We start from the raw sequence: 17,723 nt of genomic DNA on the forward strand, positions 1-17,723 counted from the left end.
CCTTGAAGTCCAAGGGAGTCTCAATAGTCTTCTCCAATACCACAGCTCAAAAGCATCATTTCTTCAGTGCTCAGCTTTATGGTCCAACTCTCAAATCCATACATGACTACTGAGAAAAACCATAGCTTTGACTAGACAGACCTTTTTTAGCAAAGTAATGTCTCTGCTTTTTAATATGCTGTCTAGGTTGGTCATAACTTTTCTTCCAAGGAGCAAGCGTCTTTTAATTTCATGGCTGCAATCACCATCTTCAGTGATTTTGGAGCCCAAGAAAATAAAGCCTGTCAGTGTTTCCATTGTTTCCCCATCTATTTGCCATGAAGTGATGGGACCATGTTACTAGCAACACCAGAAAAGACTTAGGAAATAAATAGACTTTAGCTTAACCTTCTTGACCCTCACTTGGAAAAGATAAACTTATCAGTGATGTTGTACCTTTGACTAAACAATGTGGCCCATGAGGGACCTGGAGGGGCTGCCAGTGAAGCGGCTCAGCCCCTCCCACAGCAGGGAATCAGGCCAACCTGACTCCCCTGCAGGACACTGGATCCTCAGAGAGGTGACATGCAGACAGCAAATAAGCTGGAGGCTCATTCAGGCCTGCATTAGAGCCTTGGCAATCTTCCAGGAGTGCCTACTCCACAGACTTCAGGGGCTGACCTGGCTTCTATCCCTTCATAGGTTGATTCTGTGCGTTCCATAATTATGTGAGTCCTTGAAAACTTTCTAATGAATATAAGTCAGCCCAAGTTGTCTTTTATTTCCTGTGCCCACAAAGCCTGCCTGGTAAAGCACAGCCACTCACACATGACCTGGCCAGCACTTCCTAGACCCAGCACTGTTGACAGCCCCTGCCTGTCCCTGCTCAGCTCCCTGCCATCTCAATGCCAGTTCGCCCCAGCTGATCACATTCTTTTGACTAAAAGATCCTCCACAGTGAGCTGGAACATCATCTAATAAGCAGAAACTACCAAGTATATCCCTTTCCTCTACCACTCCAGCTTGAATTTATCTTTGCCTCTCTTTCTTCAGACACACATAAAAGCTGCCCTTTCCTCTTTTCCAGGGCTGTCCTCAGGTCCATGCCACTCTGAGACTGGGAACCAGCTACAATTTCCTCTCTCCATCAGCTGCTTCTCCTCAGTCCACTCATCTTCAGCCACCCTGATTCTAGAAGGCCCTTTCCCATCAAACATTCCCATCACCTCACTATCAGCTCACTACTTTCTTCAGTTTCTCTCTGTCTCTGCTTCTGTAACCTCTGAAACCACCATAGTCAGGCTTCTGCTCCCACCAGCCTCACCCAAGGTCACTGAACTCTTCTCATGAAGGTTACCAGGAACTTACAAAAAGCCATATCAAAGAGCTTCATTTCAGTTCTTAGCCCAAGAGACAAATATTGCAGAAAGTGCTAGTCATTACAAAATAATGATTTCTTTTTTTAAAATGGAATTTTTAAAATGGAATTCCCCAAATATGCTCATTCTCCCCTGTAGCTAGATTCTCCCCAGCTCACTGATCTGTGAGCAGAAGGGAAGAACACAACATCTGGGTCACATCCATAAAAGGAAGGATGTGTCTCTGCATCCCTTCCCCCTCCTGCTGGCTGAGACTTGGGTGTGACGTGGTCTACACCTGCTACATGTGCCATAGGCATCTATACCCCAGGGATGTAGAAAAATAAGGGATAGGGAGCCACAGCCCCAGATAATCTCATGAAGCCCCACAACCCTGGGCCACCCCGAGCTCAGGGAGACTAACTGAGTGGCTGAGGATTGCAAAGCCAGACTGAAGTCCACGTCCAAGGTTAATGCTCTTCCCAGCATGGTCCTTGGTGAAATGCAAACAGTTCTGGGAGAGTGGGCTCCAACAGTCTCTGGTACCACATGCCCATGGTAACTTCTGCTATCGGGTATCAATTTAGCCACCAAAACAGCTCTGCAGAGTCTAAAAATGTTTCTAGGAACTCAGTGTCTACATACCTAGTTTGGGATTGTCTTTCTCCTCCTGAAGCACTAAAACTTCTTTTTAAAGTGCCTGAAACAAGAAAATAAAAATAACTTCACATTTTCTTGCTGCAAATCATTTATTTATTCACTCATTTGCCTGTTTTAAAGTATCTAACAAATTGTACCTACTATAAAGACTGTCTTCATTTATGATACTATCAGCTAAAATATAACGTTGCAAATTACTGTTTATTAACAGGTTTGCTTAAGGGTCCTTTCTCAACAAAAAAGTGCTAAACAAAGAAACTCCATTATTAATTGCTAACAAAGCACATAAAACATCTGTATCATCATCATCCTAAATCCCTTGCCAAGAGAGCTAGAGTAACCACATGCAAGTGTAAGGGTCCAGCTTTTCCTTCCTCACTTTCCCACTGACCCTCCCCATCCTTGTTACTGGGGATACACAATATCCCATCATCTCAAAATTCACCTCAGTTAGTAATTAACTGCTTCTAGAATCTGTTACATATGTTTAAATGCACAAATATCTTTGCTACATAATATTCACGTTTTCTCAATCACAAATCAAGACATTTTATTTAGCAGACAGGACAGGAATTTATATGGAAAACAGAACAGAGTGTTGGAATTTGATATTGCCCCAGAAAATGTGGAACGTCTATAATCCACTTTGATGGACCATTTAATTTTGAAAAGAATCAAGTATGAAGCAAAATCCTTAGAGTTCTACTCTGATCCTTAGAGACACTATTTTAAACTATCTTTTATGCAATGTTCATAGTATAGTCTTTCAGAATGGATTATTTACAATTTATTTCAGAGTATTTCTATCTATCCTATTTAATATTCCATCAACTTACTCTTTTAAAGGAGTCAGGAAACTCAAACTGGGGCTCTGTGTCAACCTAGAGGGGTGGGATGGGGCGGGAGATGGAGGGAGGCTCAAAAGGGAGGGGATGTGTGTATACCTATGGCTGGTTCATGTTGAGGTTTGACAGAACACAGCCAAATTCTATAAAGCAATTATCCTTCAATAAAAAATTAATTAATTTAAAAAAAGTTATTCTTTTCTGTCAATTTTCTATTTTAACTGGTGTTTTATTTCAATTTCAGATTTGTTTAGTGACTTGAATCCTATGTTTCTATAGAGAAGGTTCTTTAAATTGTATCTAAATATATCTTTACTTTCCCATGCCCCAGTCTATTTTTTTTTTTTACTGTTTCAAATTAAGAGTAAATATTAACATATTTACCGAATCTGCATGGTGTTTTTCATAATTCTAAATAATTATAACATTTATTTAACTTTAGTGTTTTAAGGAAAATATATCCCTTTATATTAATGTAAGTAAAACTGTACAAAACTTAGTCTACAGCAAGACTAATTTCTTCTCCGGGTTTCTAACCTCTGATCAACAGACTCACAAAAGGTCACTTCCATTACTCCTGTAGTTAGTTAGTATGCTTCCAAATAAGTTATCTCCACTCCCCAGTTAGAATCTGTATTTGCTGGAAGAAACAATTAAACTGTTCGTTTGACAGGAGGCAATGGAAAGCCACAGCGCCAGGGGCCCTCTGCGCTCCGTCAGAGTGACACACCTGCCCTAATTAGCACAGCACCTGGAAAATGACCCGTTCATTATGTAGGCGATGACATCCGCTTACTCCCGAGTACAATTCCCAGACCTCTACCCGCCGGAAGTTGGCAAGAAAGCTTACTGAATGTCGATTCCTTCAAAGGGCTTGAGCTGGAGCTGCTAAAGTTATCCGAAATGTCCAATTCATCATCAAGCTCTGAATATAGATCTGCACATTAATAAAAATAAAAAGCAAATGAACCTTGAAACACAAAGGAATCAAGAGTGCATTCATGTTGTAACCTTTTCACTAGAAATACCTTTCTCAATATTTTCCAAATTGAAGTTATCATCTGATAAGAGTCCATCACAGGTCCGGTCTTCATCCTTACCACATGGTGCTTGGAAGCCTTCAGCAGGGAGGTCTGTGATTTCTGAAAGTTCACTTTTCAGGCTTCCTGCTCCACTGCTGCTGCTACTCAAGCTTGCCTTCTCAAAGGTTTCCTGAAAGAGAAAGTCAGTTTGTAATACCCGCTTCTTTCCTTCCTTCTGCAGGACTTAAAGTTCATTAGAATATATATTAAAATTACTAGAATATCATTATAAATATTTGTGTTGAAGTGGTATCAGTAGTTCTACCTAGGTAAATTTTATAGAATTCATTCAGTCCATAATGAACCCATACAAAACAAAGTGGGTTTGCTACCATTGGAAAACAAAGAATAGAAATGGCAAAATACTCAGGAGCAAAGGCCTGTGCAATCTGGTGAAAGAAAATATAGCACTAAGGAGTAAATTATGTAGAATAATTATGGAAATAAGAGGCCAAGGGAGAGGATTAGAAAGACCTTGAGCTAACATCCTCCCATGGGCACACCAAAATGGCAAGTACTTACAGAGCAACTACTGATGAGAAAAACTGAAATCTCATAGAAAATACCTTCTACAACTAAAGATATAAAGAAGAAACCACAATGAGACAGGATAGGTGGAGGCGCAGTAAGTCAAGACCATACCCCTGTGTGAGTGACCCACAAGCAGGAAATAATTGTAATTTAGAGATTTTCACCAAAGAGCAATGGGTCCATGCCCCAAACCAGGCTCCCCAGCCCAGGCATCATACACCAGGAAATGAGCCCCCAGAACATTTGCTTTTGAAGGTCAGCTGCACTCACTTTCAGGAGAATCAGAGGCTTTAGGACACAGAGATTCCACTATCATAGGACAAATGCAAAAATTCACACATTGAAGGACCCAGGGCAGAAGCAATAACTTGAAAGTAACCTGGCTTTTTTCATGAAGATGGCGCCGAAGGTGAAGAAGGAAGCCCCTGCTCCTCCTAAAGCTGAAGCCAAAGCAAAGGCTTTGAAGGCCAAGAAAGCAGTGTTGAAAGGTGTCCACAGCCACAAAAAAAAGAAGATCCGGACGTCGCCCACCTTCCAGCGGCCCAAAACACTGCGGCTCAGGAGGCAGCCCAAATATCCTCGGAAGAGCACCCCTAGGAGAAACAAACTTGACCACTATGCCATCATTAAATTCCCCCTCACCACCGAGTCAGCCATGAAGAAAATAGAAGACAACAACACACTGGTATTCATTGTGGATGTCAAGGCCAACAAGCACCAAATTAAACAGGCTGTGAAGAAGCTCTATGACATTGATGTGGCTAAGGTCAATACTCTGATCAGGCCTGATGGAGAGAAGAAGGCATATGTTTGACTGGCTCCTGACTATGATGCTTTGGATGTTGCCAACAAAATTGGCATCATCTAAACTGAGTCCAGCTGGCTAATTCCAAATATAAAAGTTTTCACTATAAAAAAAAAAGAAAGAAAGAAAGAAAGAAAGTAACCTGGATCAGGCCTATCTGTTGATCTTGGAAAGTCTCCTAGAGGAAGAGGCTCAAGTAGAACTCCCCTGGAGACATAGACACGGGTGGCAGCCATTTGGGGGAACTCAATCTAGTACTGCAAGCACCATTGTGGAATCCTCCCTCCAGCTTACCATCCACCAGAAACCAGTCCCACCCCAGTCCCTTCCCAGTACCAGTGCCCATCAGTTTGTAGGCACCAGTACTGGGCAGCCTCAGGTCAATCAGATAATCAAGAGAGGACATAGCCCCACTCACTAGAAGCCTGGCTTCCATAAGACCCCCTGAGCCCACAGCTACCACTGGATAAGGCCCTGACCACCAGCGAGCCCAGGAACCAGCCCCATACACCAGTGTGCAAGCACTGGACCAGGGGCCCTGAGGTCCTCCAGTCAGTGACCCTGTGATTTGGTCCCACCAACTAGTGGCAGACACCACCACTTCAACCACTGTAACCCTGCAGCCTGCCTTGTCAGGACTCAGCCAATCCATCAGCAGGCCTACATCAGCCCTAAGACCTTCTGGGCCTGGGCCCCATCCATCAATAGACCAAAACCAATTCTGAGAAATCTTGAGCACTTCAGTCAGCTACCCTGGAATCCAGCCCCACTCACAGTGGGCCAGCAACAACTTTGGGAAACTTCAGAACCCACAGCCAGGTGCACCAGAAATCAGGCTTACCAATAGCAGACCAACACTAGATATGGGGATGCTGGCCCCACAACCCCCCACTCCAGAACACAGCTCCACCATCTGTGGGCCATCACTAGCCCAGGCACCTCCAGGGGCTCTACAGTCAGCTACACCATGATCTGGCTCCAACAACCAGTAGCTGACAACCTCTGCATATGTCAACCAACTAGACCACGGACCAGCCATACCTACAAGACCACTCACATAGTCTGCCACAAAAGAAGGACTCATACAGCTCACATAGGAAGCAACTCTGGAGCACATAGCTCTGTTGACAGAGGGGAGTGTGATGCTGGAACACATAGGATGTTTCCCACAAAAGGCCATTTCTCCAAAGTCAGGAAACATAACAAATCTACTAAATACATAGAAATAAAAACAGAAAATCAGGCAAAATGAGGTGACAGAGGAACATGCTCTCAGTGAAGAAATAATATTAAACCCCAAAAGAAGAATTAAATGAAGTTGAGAGAAGTAATCTACCCAATAGAGTTCAGGTAATGTTTGATGGTGAAGATGGCCAGAGACGTTCAGAAAAGATTGGACAAACAGAGTGAGAAGTCAGAATTTTTAGCAGAGCTGGAAAATATAAAGAACAAAACAGACATGAAGAATACAATAACGGACAAGAAAAAAAAAGGAATCAACAGTAGATTGGATGGTACAGAGGAACAGATCAGCAAGCTGGAAGGCAGACTAGTGTAAATCACTGAAGCTGGAGAGAAAAAACAAAGAGTGAGGATAGTTTGAGAGACATCTGTGATAACATCAAACACATTAATATTCACATTATAGAGTACAGGGGTCCCAGAAGAAGAAGAGAGAGAAAGAGGCAGAGAACATATTTGAAAAAGTCCCCAAACCTGGGAAAGGAAATAGGTATTCAGGTTCAGGAAGCACAGAGTCCCAGAGAGGACTGACCCAAAGAGGATCACAACAAGACACACTGTAATTAAAATGGCAAAAATTAAAGATAAAGAATGAATATTAAAAGCAATAAAGAGAAAAGGCAAGAAGTTACATACAAGGGAACTCTCATAAGGCCATCAGCTGGCTTTTTAGCAGAAACTGCAGGCCAGAAGGGTGTGGCATTATATAGTTAAAAGTGATGAAAGGGAAAACTTACAACCAAAAATATTCTACCTGGCAAAATTCTCATTCAGATTTGGTGGACATAAAGAGTTTTAGAGACAAGCAAAAGCTCAGAGTTCAGCACCACCAAAGCAGCTTCACAAGAAATGTTAAAGGGACTTCTCCAAGTAAAAGAAAAAAGGCCACAACTAAAAAAGGAAAAGACTCACTGGTAAAGACAAATAAACAGTAAAGGTAGTACACTAACCATGAACACAGATAGTAGGATGATTAAGAACTAAGTAGGATGATTAAGAACTAAAGAGTCTCTTGATGAAAGTGAAAGAAAAGAGTGAAAAAGTTTGCTTAAAACTGAACATACAGAAAACTAAGATCATGGCATCTGGTCCCATCACTTCATGGCAAATAGATGTGGAATCAGTGGAAACAGTGACAAACTTTATTTTCTTGGGCTCCAAAATCACTGCAGATGGTGACTGCAGCCGTGAAATTAAAAGATGCTTACTCCTTGGAAGAAAAGTTATGACCAACCTAGACAGCATATTAAAAAGCAGAGACATTACTTTGTCAACAAAGGTCCATCTAGTCAAGGCTATGGTTTTTCCAGTAGTCATGTATGGATGTGAGAGTTGGACTATAAAGAAAGCTGAGCACAGTAGAATTGATGCTTTTGAACTGTGGCATTGGAGAAGACTCTTGAGAGTCCCTTGGACTGCAAGGAGAGCCAACCAGTCCATCCTAAAGGAAATCAGTCCTGAATATTCATTGGAAGGACTGATGTTGAAGCTTAAACTCCAATATTTTGGCCACCTGATGAGAAGAACTGACTCATTGGAAAAGACCCTGATGCTGGGAAAGACTGAAGGGAGGAGGATAAGGGGATGACAGAGGATGAGAGATGGTTGGATGGCATCATGGACTCAATGGACATGAGTTTGAGTAAACTCCAGGAGTTGGTGATGGACAGGGAGACCTGGCATGCTGCAGTCCATGGGGTCAGAAAGAGTTGGACATGACTGAGCAACTGAACTGAACTGAATAGATCCATGAATAATTACTTTAAATGTACATGGACTAAATGCTCTAATCAGAAGATACAGAGTGGCTGAATGGATTAAAAGGCAAAATACACATATATGCTGCTTACAAGACACTCACTATGCTGTCTACAAGACACTAACTGTGCTGCCTATGGGACTCTAACTTCAAGTGTAAAGATACACAAAGACAAAGTGAGCTGATGCAGAAGTTATTCCATGAAAAATGGAAATGAAAAGAAAGCTGGAGTAGCAATACTTGTATTAGACAAAACAGAATTTAAAACAAAGACTGTAAAGAGACAAAGAAGGATTTTGAGGTCAATTAGAAGATATAACAACTGTAAATATGTATGTATCCAACATAAACACCTAAATACACAAAGCAAATATTAACAACATAACTAAAGAAATTGATAGTAAAAGAATAATAGCAGGTGATTTTAACACTCTACTTACATCAATGGAGAGATCATCCAGACAGAAAGCCAATAAGGAAACATTGGCCTTAAATGACATAATAGACCATGGGATTTTCCAGGCAAGAGTACTGGAGTGGGTTGCCATTGCCTTCTCTGACAATAGACCATACAGACTTAATAGATATACACAAAACACTCTACCCAAAAGCAGAAAATTACACATTCCTTTCAAGTGTGCAAAGAACATTCTCAAGGATGGATCTCTTATAAGGATACAAAATATGTCTGAGTAAATTTAAGAACAATGAAATCATAGCAAGGGTATTTTCTGACCATAACACTAGGAGATTAGAATCAACTACAAGGAAAAGAAACTGTCAGAACACAAACGAATAAAGGCTAAACAGCATGTTACTAAACAACCAATGGATTACTGAAAAAAATCAAATAGGAAATCAAAAAATATTTGTAGACAAATGAAAATGAAACACAACTCAAAGTCTATGGGATACAAGAAAAGTACTTTGAAGGCTGAAATTTATAGTTAAACAAGCCTACCAGATGGTGACTATAGCCATGAAATTAAAAGATGCTTGCTCCTTGCAAGGAAAGTTATGATCAACCTAGACAGCATATTAAAAAGCAGAGACATTACTTCGCCGACAAAGGTCCATCTAGTCAAAGCTACAGTTTTTCCAGTAGTCATGTATGGATGTGAGAGTTGGACTATAAAGAAAACTGAGCACCAAAGAATTGATGCTTTTGAACTGTGGTATTGGAGAAGACTCTTGAGAGTCCCTTAGACTGCAAGGAGATCCAGCCAGTCCATCCTAAAGGAAATCAGTCATGAATATTCATCGGAAGGACTGATGCTGAAGCTCCAATACTTTGGCCACCTGATTCGAAGAACTGACTCATTGGAAAAGATCCTGCTGCTGGGAAAGATTGAAGGCAGGAGGAGAAGGGGATGACAGAGGATGAGATGGTTGGATGGCATCACGGACTCAATGGACATGAGTTTGAGTAAGCTCCTGGAGTTGGTGATGGACAAAGTAGCCTACAGTCTTCCATAGGGTCGCAAAGAGTCAGACATGACTGAGCAACAAATTGAAGCCTAACTTAGGAAACAAAAATAAAATCTCAAAAAAACAACAACAAACTTAACCCTATGCCTAGAGGAATTTGAAAAGGAAAAATAAGAAAAAAGTTAGTAGAAGGAAAGAAAACATAAAGATCAAAGCTGAAATAAATGAAATAGAGACCAAAAAAGAAAACAATTTAAAAGTCAGTCTATTTCACTTCCAGTGATCGGTCTGTTCAAATTATCCATTTCTTCTTGATTCAGTTTTGACAGGCCGTATCTAAAAACTTATCTATTTCTTCTGGATTGTCCAATTTGTTGGCATATAATTGTTCATCACATTGTTTCTTTCTGTCTATTTTTTCTGTATTTCTGTAGAATTGGTTGTTACTTCTTTACTTTCATTTCTTTTTTTTTTTTTTTTTTTTGAGGGGGGTGGGGGGTCCACTGTCTTTTCTTCTTGGTGAGCTCTTCAGTTTGTTAATGTGGTGTTTCACAGTGATTGATTTGTGGATATTGAACCATTTCTGCATCCTGGAAATGAATCCCACTTGATGAAGATATATGATACGTTGAATGCATTGTTGAATATGATTTGCTAATATTTTGTTGAGGATTTTAGCATTTATGTTTATCAGTGATATTGGTAAGTAATCTTTTTAATTATATCTTTGTCTGGCTTTGGTATTAGTGTGATACTGGCCTTAATGAATGTGTTTAGAAGCATTTCTTCCTCTGAAATTTTTTTGAATAGTTTGTGAAAGATAGGTGTTAACTTTTTTTAAAAAATGGTAGAGGTCACCTGTGAAGCATCCAGACCTGGACTTTTTGCTTGTTGGACTTTTTATTACTATTTTAATTTCATTGCTGGTAATTGGTCTATTAATATTTCTGCTTTTTCCTGATTCATTCTTGGGAGTTTCTGCATTCCTTGGAATTTGTCCATTTTTTCTTCATTGTCCACTATATTGGCTTATAGTTGTTTATAGAAATATCTTATGATTGTATTTCTGTGGTGTTTGTCTGTTTCATTTCTGATTTTGGCACTCTGCCCATGCTCTGCAACAAGAGAAGCTGCCACAGTGAGATACCTATGCACTGCGACTAGAAAGTAAACCCTACTTGCTACAACTACAGAAAGCCCTGTGTAGCAACAAAGAGCCTATGCACTGTAACAAAATCTCAGTGCCGCCAAAAAGAAATACATTAATTAAAAATTTTTAAAAGATTGAAAAGAAGGGAACACTCACAAGGTTACTCTATGAAGTCACTTTAACACTGATAATAAAAACAGACACTGCCAAAAAAAAGAAAATTATAGGCCAATATCTTTGATTAATATAAATGCAAAAATCCTCAACAAAATATTAGCAAAGCAAATACAACAACACATAAACATCCCTTTTCATACACCATGATCAAGCTGGATTCACCCCAGGGTCTCAAAGATGGTTCCACATACGTAAATCATCAATGTGGTACACCATATCAACAAAAGAAAATTTTTGAAATTTTCTTTTGAAATTGAAAAAAAAACATGATCATTTCAATGTGCATGCATGTTAAGTAGTTTAGTCATCTCCAACTCTTTGCGATGCTATGGACTGTAGCCCACCAGGCTCCTCTGTCCATGGGATTTCCCAGGCAAGAATACTGGAGTGGGTTGCCATGTCCTCCTCTAGGGGATCTTCCAGACCCAGGGATCAAACCCACGTTTCTTGTGTCTCCTGCATTGGCAGCGAGTTCTTTACCACTAGCACCATCTGGGAAGCCCCATAGATGCAGTAAAAACCTTTGATAAACATCACTCACTATCAGAGAAATGCAAAGCAAAACTACAGTGAAGTACCATCTCATGCCAGTCAGAATGGCTGCTATCAAAAAGTCTACAAACAATAAATGCTGGAGAGGGTGTGGAGAAAAGGGAACCCTCTTACACTGTTGGTGAGAATGCAAATTAGTACAGTCACTATGGAGAACAGTGTGGAAATTCCTTAAAAAACAGGAAATAGAACTGCCTTATGACCCAGCAATCCCACTGCTGGGCATACACACTGAGGAAACCAGAAGGGAAAGAGACACGTGTACCCCAATGTTCATCGCAGCACTGTTTATAATAGCCAGGACATGGAAGCAACCTAGATGTTCATCAACAGATGAATGGATAAGAAAGCTGTGGTACATATATACAATGGAACATTACTCAGCCATTAAAAAGAATGCATTTGAATCAGTTCTAATGAGGTAGATGAAACTGGAGCCTATTATACAGAGTGAAGTAAGCCAGAAAGAAAAACACCAATACAGAATATTAATACATATATATGAAAGTTATAAAGATGGTAACAATGACCCTATATGCAAGACAGCAAAAGAGACAGATGTATAGAACAGTCTTTTGGACTCTGTGGGAGAAGGCAAGGGTGGGATGATTTGAGAGAATAGCATTGAAACATGTATATTATCATATGTGAAATAGATCACCAGTCCAGGTTTGATGCATGAGACAGGGTGCTCAAGGCTGGTGCACTGGGATAACCCTGAGGGATAGGATGGGGAGGGAGGTGGGAGGGGGGTTCAGGATGGGGAACACATGTACACCCATGGCTGATTCATGTCAATGTATGGCAAAAACCACTACAATGTTGTAACGTAGCCTCTAATTAAATAAATTAATTGATTTTTTAAAACAAACAAAAAAAAACCTTTGATAAAATTCAACATCCATTCATGAAAAATAGTTTGACCAAAGTGGATATAGAGGTAAAAATCAGTTCCATTCAGTCACTAAGTTGTATCTGACTCTTTGCAGCCCCATGGACTGCAGCATGCCAGGCTTCCCTGTCCATCACCAACTCCCAGAGCTGTCTCAAACTCATGTCCTGACTCAATAGAAGTAACATAATTGAACATAATAAAAGCTTACAGTAAACATAATACACAATGGTGAAAAGTTGAAAGCCTTTCCACTAAATTCAGGGAACAAGGATAACCACTCTCATGACTTCTATTCAACATATGAAATGCCACAGCAGTCAGACAAGACAAAGAAATTAAAGGCATCCAAATTGGAAAGAAAGAAGTAAAACTGTCATTATATGCAGATAATATGACGCTATCTACAGAAAACCCTAAAAATTCCACACAAAAATTCCTAGAACTGATAAATGAATTCAGCAAGTTATTAGAGTACAAGATTAACATACAGATATTGGTTGCATTTCTTTTCACTAACAATAAAATATCAACAGAAGACAGCCTTTTTTTTTTTATCTCTTTTTAAATTGTGCCAAAAAAAAAAAAAAAATACTTATGGATAAACCTGAACAAGCAGGTGAAAGACTTATACACTCAAAACTGTAAAACATTGATAAAGGAAATTGAAGATGATTCAAAGAGATGAAAAGATGTTGCGTGATCTTGGATTATAAGAATTAATATTGTTAGGATGGCCATACTACCCAAAGCAATCCACAAATTTCATGCAATCTCTATCAAATTACCCATGACATTTTTCACAGAACTAAAACAAATAATCTTAAAAATTATACGGAACCACAAAAAGACCCAGAATTGCCAAAGTAATCTTGAGTTAAAAAGAAGAAAGCTTGAGACGTAACCTCCCAGCCTACAGCAAACAAAACAGTATGGTAAAGACATAAAGATCAATGGAAGAAAAGCGAACTCAGAAATAAACCCACATACTTATGGTCAATTCATCTTCAATAAAGGAGGCAAGAAAATAAAACAGAGAAAAGAAAGTTGTGTTGGGAAAGCTGAATAGCTACATGTAACTAAATGAACTTAGAACACACCCTCAAACTGCAAACAGTAATAAACTCAAAATGGCCTAAAGACTTAATTATAAGACACGACACCAGAAAACCCCTAGAAGATAACACGGCAGAACACTATGACATTAATTGTACCAATATTTTTTGGATATGTCTCTTAAGGCAAAAGAAATAAAAGAAAAAATATACAAATGGGACCTAGTTAAACATAAGCTTTTGGAGGAGCTAAGATGGCGGAGGAGTAGGACGGGGAGAACACTTTCTCCCCCACAAATTCATCAAAAGAACATTTAAATGCCGAGTAAATTCCACAAAACAACTTCTGAAAGCCGGCAGAGGACATCAGGCACCCAGAAAAGCAACCCAAGTCTTTGAAAGGAGGTAGGAAAAAATATAAAAGACAAAAAAAGGGACAAAAGAGGGAGGGATGGAGTTCCGTCCCGGGAAGGGACTCTTAAAAAGAGAGAAGTTTCCAAACATCAGGAAACCTTCTCACTGCCGAATCTGTGCTGAGCCTTGGAAGCACAGAGGGCAACATAACAGGGAGGAAAAATAAATAATTAAAACCCACACATTGCGAGCCCTATGGTAACTCCCCCAGCGGAGAAGCAGCGCAGATGCCTGCACACGCCATTAGCAAGCGGGGGCTGGGCAGGGAGGCGCGGCGCGGGCTGCATCGCAAGAATCTGGCCTGAATACCCCGAGCACTATCTGAGCGAAATAATTTGGGCTAGCAAACCAGACTGTGGGATATCTACCACGCAAAAAGCCAGCCCTAACCTATGACACCGCCAGGCCCGCACACGGAATAAAGGACTGAACAGAGATAGCTGGCGGCAGACCATCCCCCTCCGGTGATAGGCAGCCAGAGCTGGAAGGGGACAATCGCAGCCCCAGAGAGACATTATCTATAAAACTGTAAGCAGGCTTCTTTGCTAACTAAAACTTCTTGGGGGTCTGGGCGGTCAACATCTGCCTGAGAAGGTGTGCCGGTGCACAATTAGATAACTGAGTGGCGGGGAGGCAATAAGTCGCAGCAATCGCGCGCGCAAAACATCTCATCACCTGAGCTGCTCGGATCTGGGAAGGGCACAAAACGCAGGCCCAACTGAGAGTCTGCGCCTGAGGACTACCCGAGTGCCTGAACCTGAGCGGTTTGGACCTGGGAAGTACAGGCAGCCCAGGGCGGGCCGCGGATGGTTCGCGGCGGAGCAACCTAGAGCCTGAGCAGCGTGGGCAGGGAGGCTACATGCGCCGTGAACTGGGGGCAGACCCAGTGTGGCTGAGGCACTACAAGCACACGCCAGTGTTATTTGTTTGCAGCATCCCTCCCTACCTCCCCTCAGTGCGACTGAACAAGTGAGCCTATAAAAAAAAAAAAAAAATTAAGTCCTCTATTATTCCTTTAATTTCCACTTTTATAACTGATTACTTTGCAAAAAAAAAAAGGAAGACCCTATTTTTTTTAAAGCAAACTTCATATATATATATTTTTTAATAATTTTTTTGACTTTTTTTTTCTTTTCCCTTCTTTTCTTTAACATTGTATTTTTGAAATTCCAAACTCTACTCTAGATTTTTAATTTTAGCTTTTTAGTATTTGTTATCAATTTTGTACCTATAGTTTTTTTTTTGTTTTTGTTTTTATATAATTTCTGTGACCCTTTTTTCTTTTTTCTTTTTCTTTTTCTCTGTTTCTTTCTCTTCTTCTTTTAAATGACATTGTGTATCTGAAATTCCAAACTCTACTCTAGATTTTTAATTTTAGCTTTTTAGTATTTGTTATCAATTTTGTACCTATAGTTTTTTGTTTTTGTTTTTATATAATTTCTGTGACCCTTTTTTTATGTTTTCTTTTTCTTTTTCTCTGTTTCTTTCTCTTCTTCTTTTAAATAACATTGTATATCTGAAATTCCAAACTCTATTCTAGATTTTTAATTTATGCTTTTTGGTATTTGTTATCAATTTTGTACCTGTATTTTTTTTTTTATATAATTTATGAGACCTTGTTTGTTCTTGTTTGGTTTTTTTTTTTTCTCTCTCTCTCTCTCTCTTTCTTTTTCTTCTTCTTTTTTTTAACATTGTACTTTTGAAATTCCAAACTCTACTCTAGATTTTTAACTTTTGCTTTTTGGTATTAGTTATCAATTTTGTACCTATACTTTCTGTATAATTTTTGCGACCTTGTTTGTTTTTGTTTGTTCGTTTTTTCTCTCTTTCTTTTCCTTCTTCTTTTCTTTAACATCGTACTTTTGAAATTCCAAACTCTACTCTAGATTTAAAATTTTTGCTTTTACGTATTTGTTACCAATTTTGTACCTTTAAGAACCCAATCTTCAGTACCCATTTTTCACTAGGGAGCGAGATTACTGGCTTAACTGCTCTCTCTCCCTTTGGACTTTCCTTTTTCTCCACTAGGTCGCCTGTGTCTCCTCCCTAACCCCTCTCTACTCTATCCAACTCTGTGAATTTCTGTGTGTTCCAGACGGTGGAGAACACTTAGGGAACTGATTACTGGCTGGATCTGTCTCCCTCCTTTTCATTCCCCCCATTTATCCTCCTGGCCACCTCTGCCACCTTCTTCCTTCTTCCCTTCTCTGTATAACTCTGTGAACAACTCTGAGCGGTCCAGTTGTGGAGTGCACATAAGGAAGAGATTACTGAATAGCCCACTCTCTCCTCTATTGACTCCACCTCATCTCATTCGGGTCACCTCTAACTCCCTCCTCACTCTTCTCTTCTCCATATAACGCTGTAAACCTCTCTGGGCGAAACAAGATTCAGGGCAAGACATACCAAGTAAATTCTCCAGCAGCAAGGAACACAGCCCTGAGCTCCAAGATATAGGCAGCCCAAAGTCACCCCAAAACCATAGACATCCCATAACTCATTACTGGACATTTCATTGCACTCCAGAGAGAAGAAATACAGCTCCACTCACCAGAACACTGACACAAGCTTCCCTAACCAAGAAACCTTGACAAGCCACCTGTACAAACCCACACAGAGCGAGGAAACGCCACAATAAAGAGAACTCCACAAACTGCCAGAATACAGAAAGGACACCCCAAGCTCAGCAATTTAAACAAGATGAAGAGACAGAGGAATACCCAGCAGACAAAGGAACAGGATAAAAACCCACCAAACCAAACAAAAGAGGAAGAGACAGGGAATCTACCTGATAAAGAATTCCGAATAATGATAGTGAAATTGATCCAAAATCTTGAAATCAAAATGGAATCACAGATAAATAGCTTGGAGACAAAGATTGAGAAGATGGAAGAAAGGTTTAACAAGGACCTAGAAGAAATAAAAGAGAGTCAATATAAAATGAATAATGCAACAAATGAAATTAAAAACACTCTGGAGGCAACATATAGTAGAATAACAGAGGCAGAAGATAGGATTAGTGAATTAGAAGATAGAATGGTAGAAATAAATGAATCAAAGAGGATAAAAGAAAAACGAATTAAAAGAAATGAGGACAATCTCAGAGACCTCCAGGACAATATTAAACGCTACAACATTCGGATCATAGGGGTCCCAGAAGAAGAAGACAAAAAGAAAGACCATGAGAAAATACTTGAGGAGATAATAGTTGAAAACTTCCCTAAAATGGGGAAGGAAATAATCACCCAAGTCCAAGAAACCCAGAGAGTCCCAAACAGGATAAACCCAAGGCGAAACACCCCAAGACACATATTAATCAAATTAACAAAGATCAAACACAAAGAACAAATATTAAAAGCAGCAAGGGAAAAACAACAAATAACACACAAGGGAATTCCCATTAGGATAACAGCTGATCTTTCAATAGAAACTCTTCAAGCCAGGAGGGAATGGCAAGACATACTTAAAGCGATGAAAGAAAATAACCTACAGGCCAGATTATTGTGCCCAGCAAGGATCTCATTCAAATAGGAAGGAGAAATCAAAAGCTTCTCAGACAAGCAAAAGCTGAGAGAATTCAGCACCACCAAACCAGCTCTCCAACAAATACTAAAGGATATTCTCTAGACAGGAAACACAAAAACGGTGTATAAACTCGAACCCAAAACAATAAAGTAAATGGCAACGGGATCATACTTATCAGTAATTACCTTAAATGTAAATGGGGTGAATGCCCCGACCAAAAGACAAAGACTGGCTGAATGGATACAAAAACAAGACCCCTACATATGTTG

General features: G+C 39.9%; 1 protein-coding gene and 1 pseudogene across 8 annotated transcripts in view; one reads left to right on the forward strand and one right to left on the reverse strand.

Annotated features, from left to right (window-relative positions):
* Positions 1-17,723, reverse strand: part of NEK10 (NIMA related kinase 10) — a 267,626-nt gene that overhangs the window by 74,450 nt on the left and 175,453 nt on the right. For all 7 annotated transcript variants that reach the window (XR_015150824.1, XM_086365568.1, XM_086365564.1 and 4 more), the window contains 3 exons: positions 3,871-4,054; positions 3,693-3,779; positions 1,983-2,037 (listed from right to left, as the gene is read on the reverse strand). Coding sequence is in view for 6 of the 7 variants with exons in the window: in XM_086365568.1 (XP_086221694.1) it covers positions 1,983-2,037; positions 3,693-3,779; positions 3,871-4,054 (326 nt within the window). In the remaining variant the exon portion in view is untranslated. The remainder of the gene's footprint in view (positions 1-1,982; positions 2,038-3,692; positions 3,780-3,870; positions 4,055-17,723) is intronic.
* Positions 4,379-5,397, forward strand: LOC147347925 (large ribosomal subunit protein uL23 pseudogene; annotated as a pseudogene). The gene has a single exon (XR_015150825.1). The product of XR_015150825.1 is annotated as a large ribosomal subunit protein uL23 pseudogene (transcript).

This window comes from Bos grunniens, chromosome 22 (genome assembly GCF_055505025.1).
Source record: "Bos grunniens cultivar Pamir isolate PY7600 chromosome 22, Bosgru_T2T1.0, whole genome shotgun sequence".
Taxonomy (NCBI): domain Eukaryota; kingdom Metazoa; phylum Chordata; class Mammalia; order Artiodactyla; family Bovidae; genus Bos; species Bos grunniens.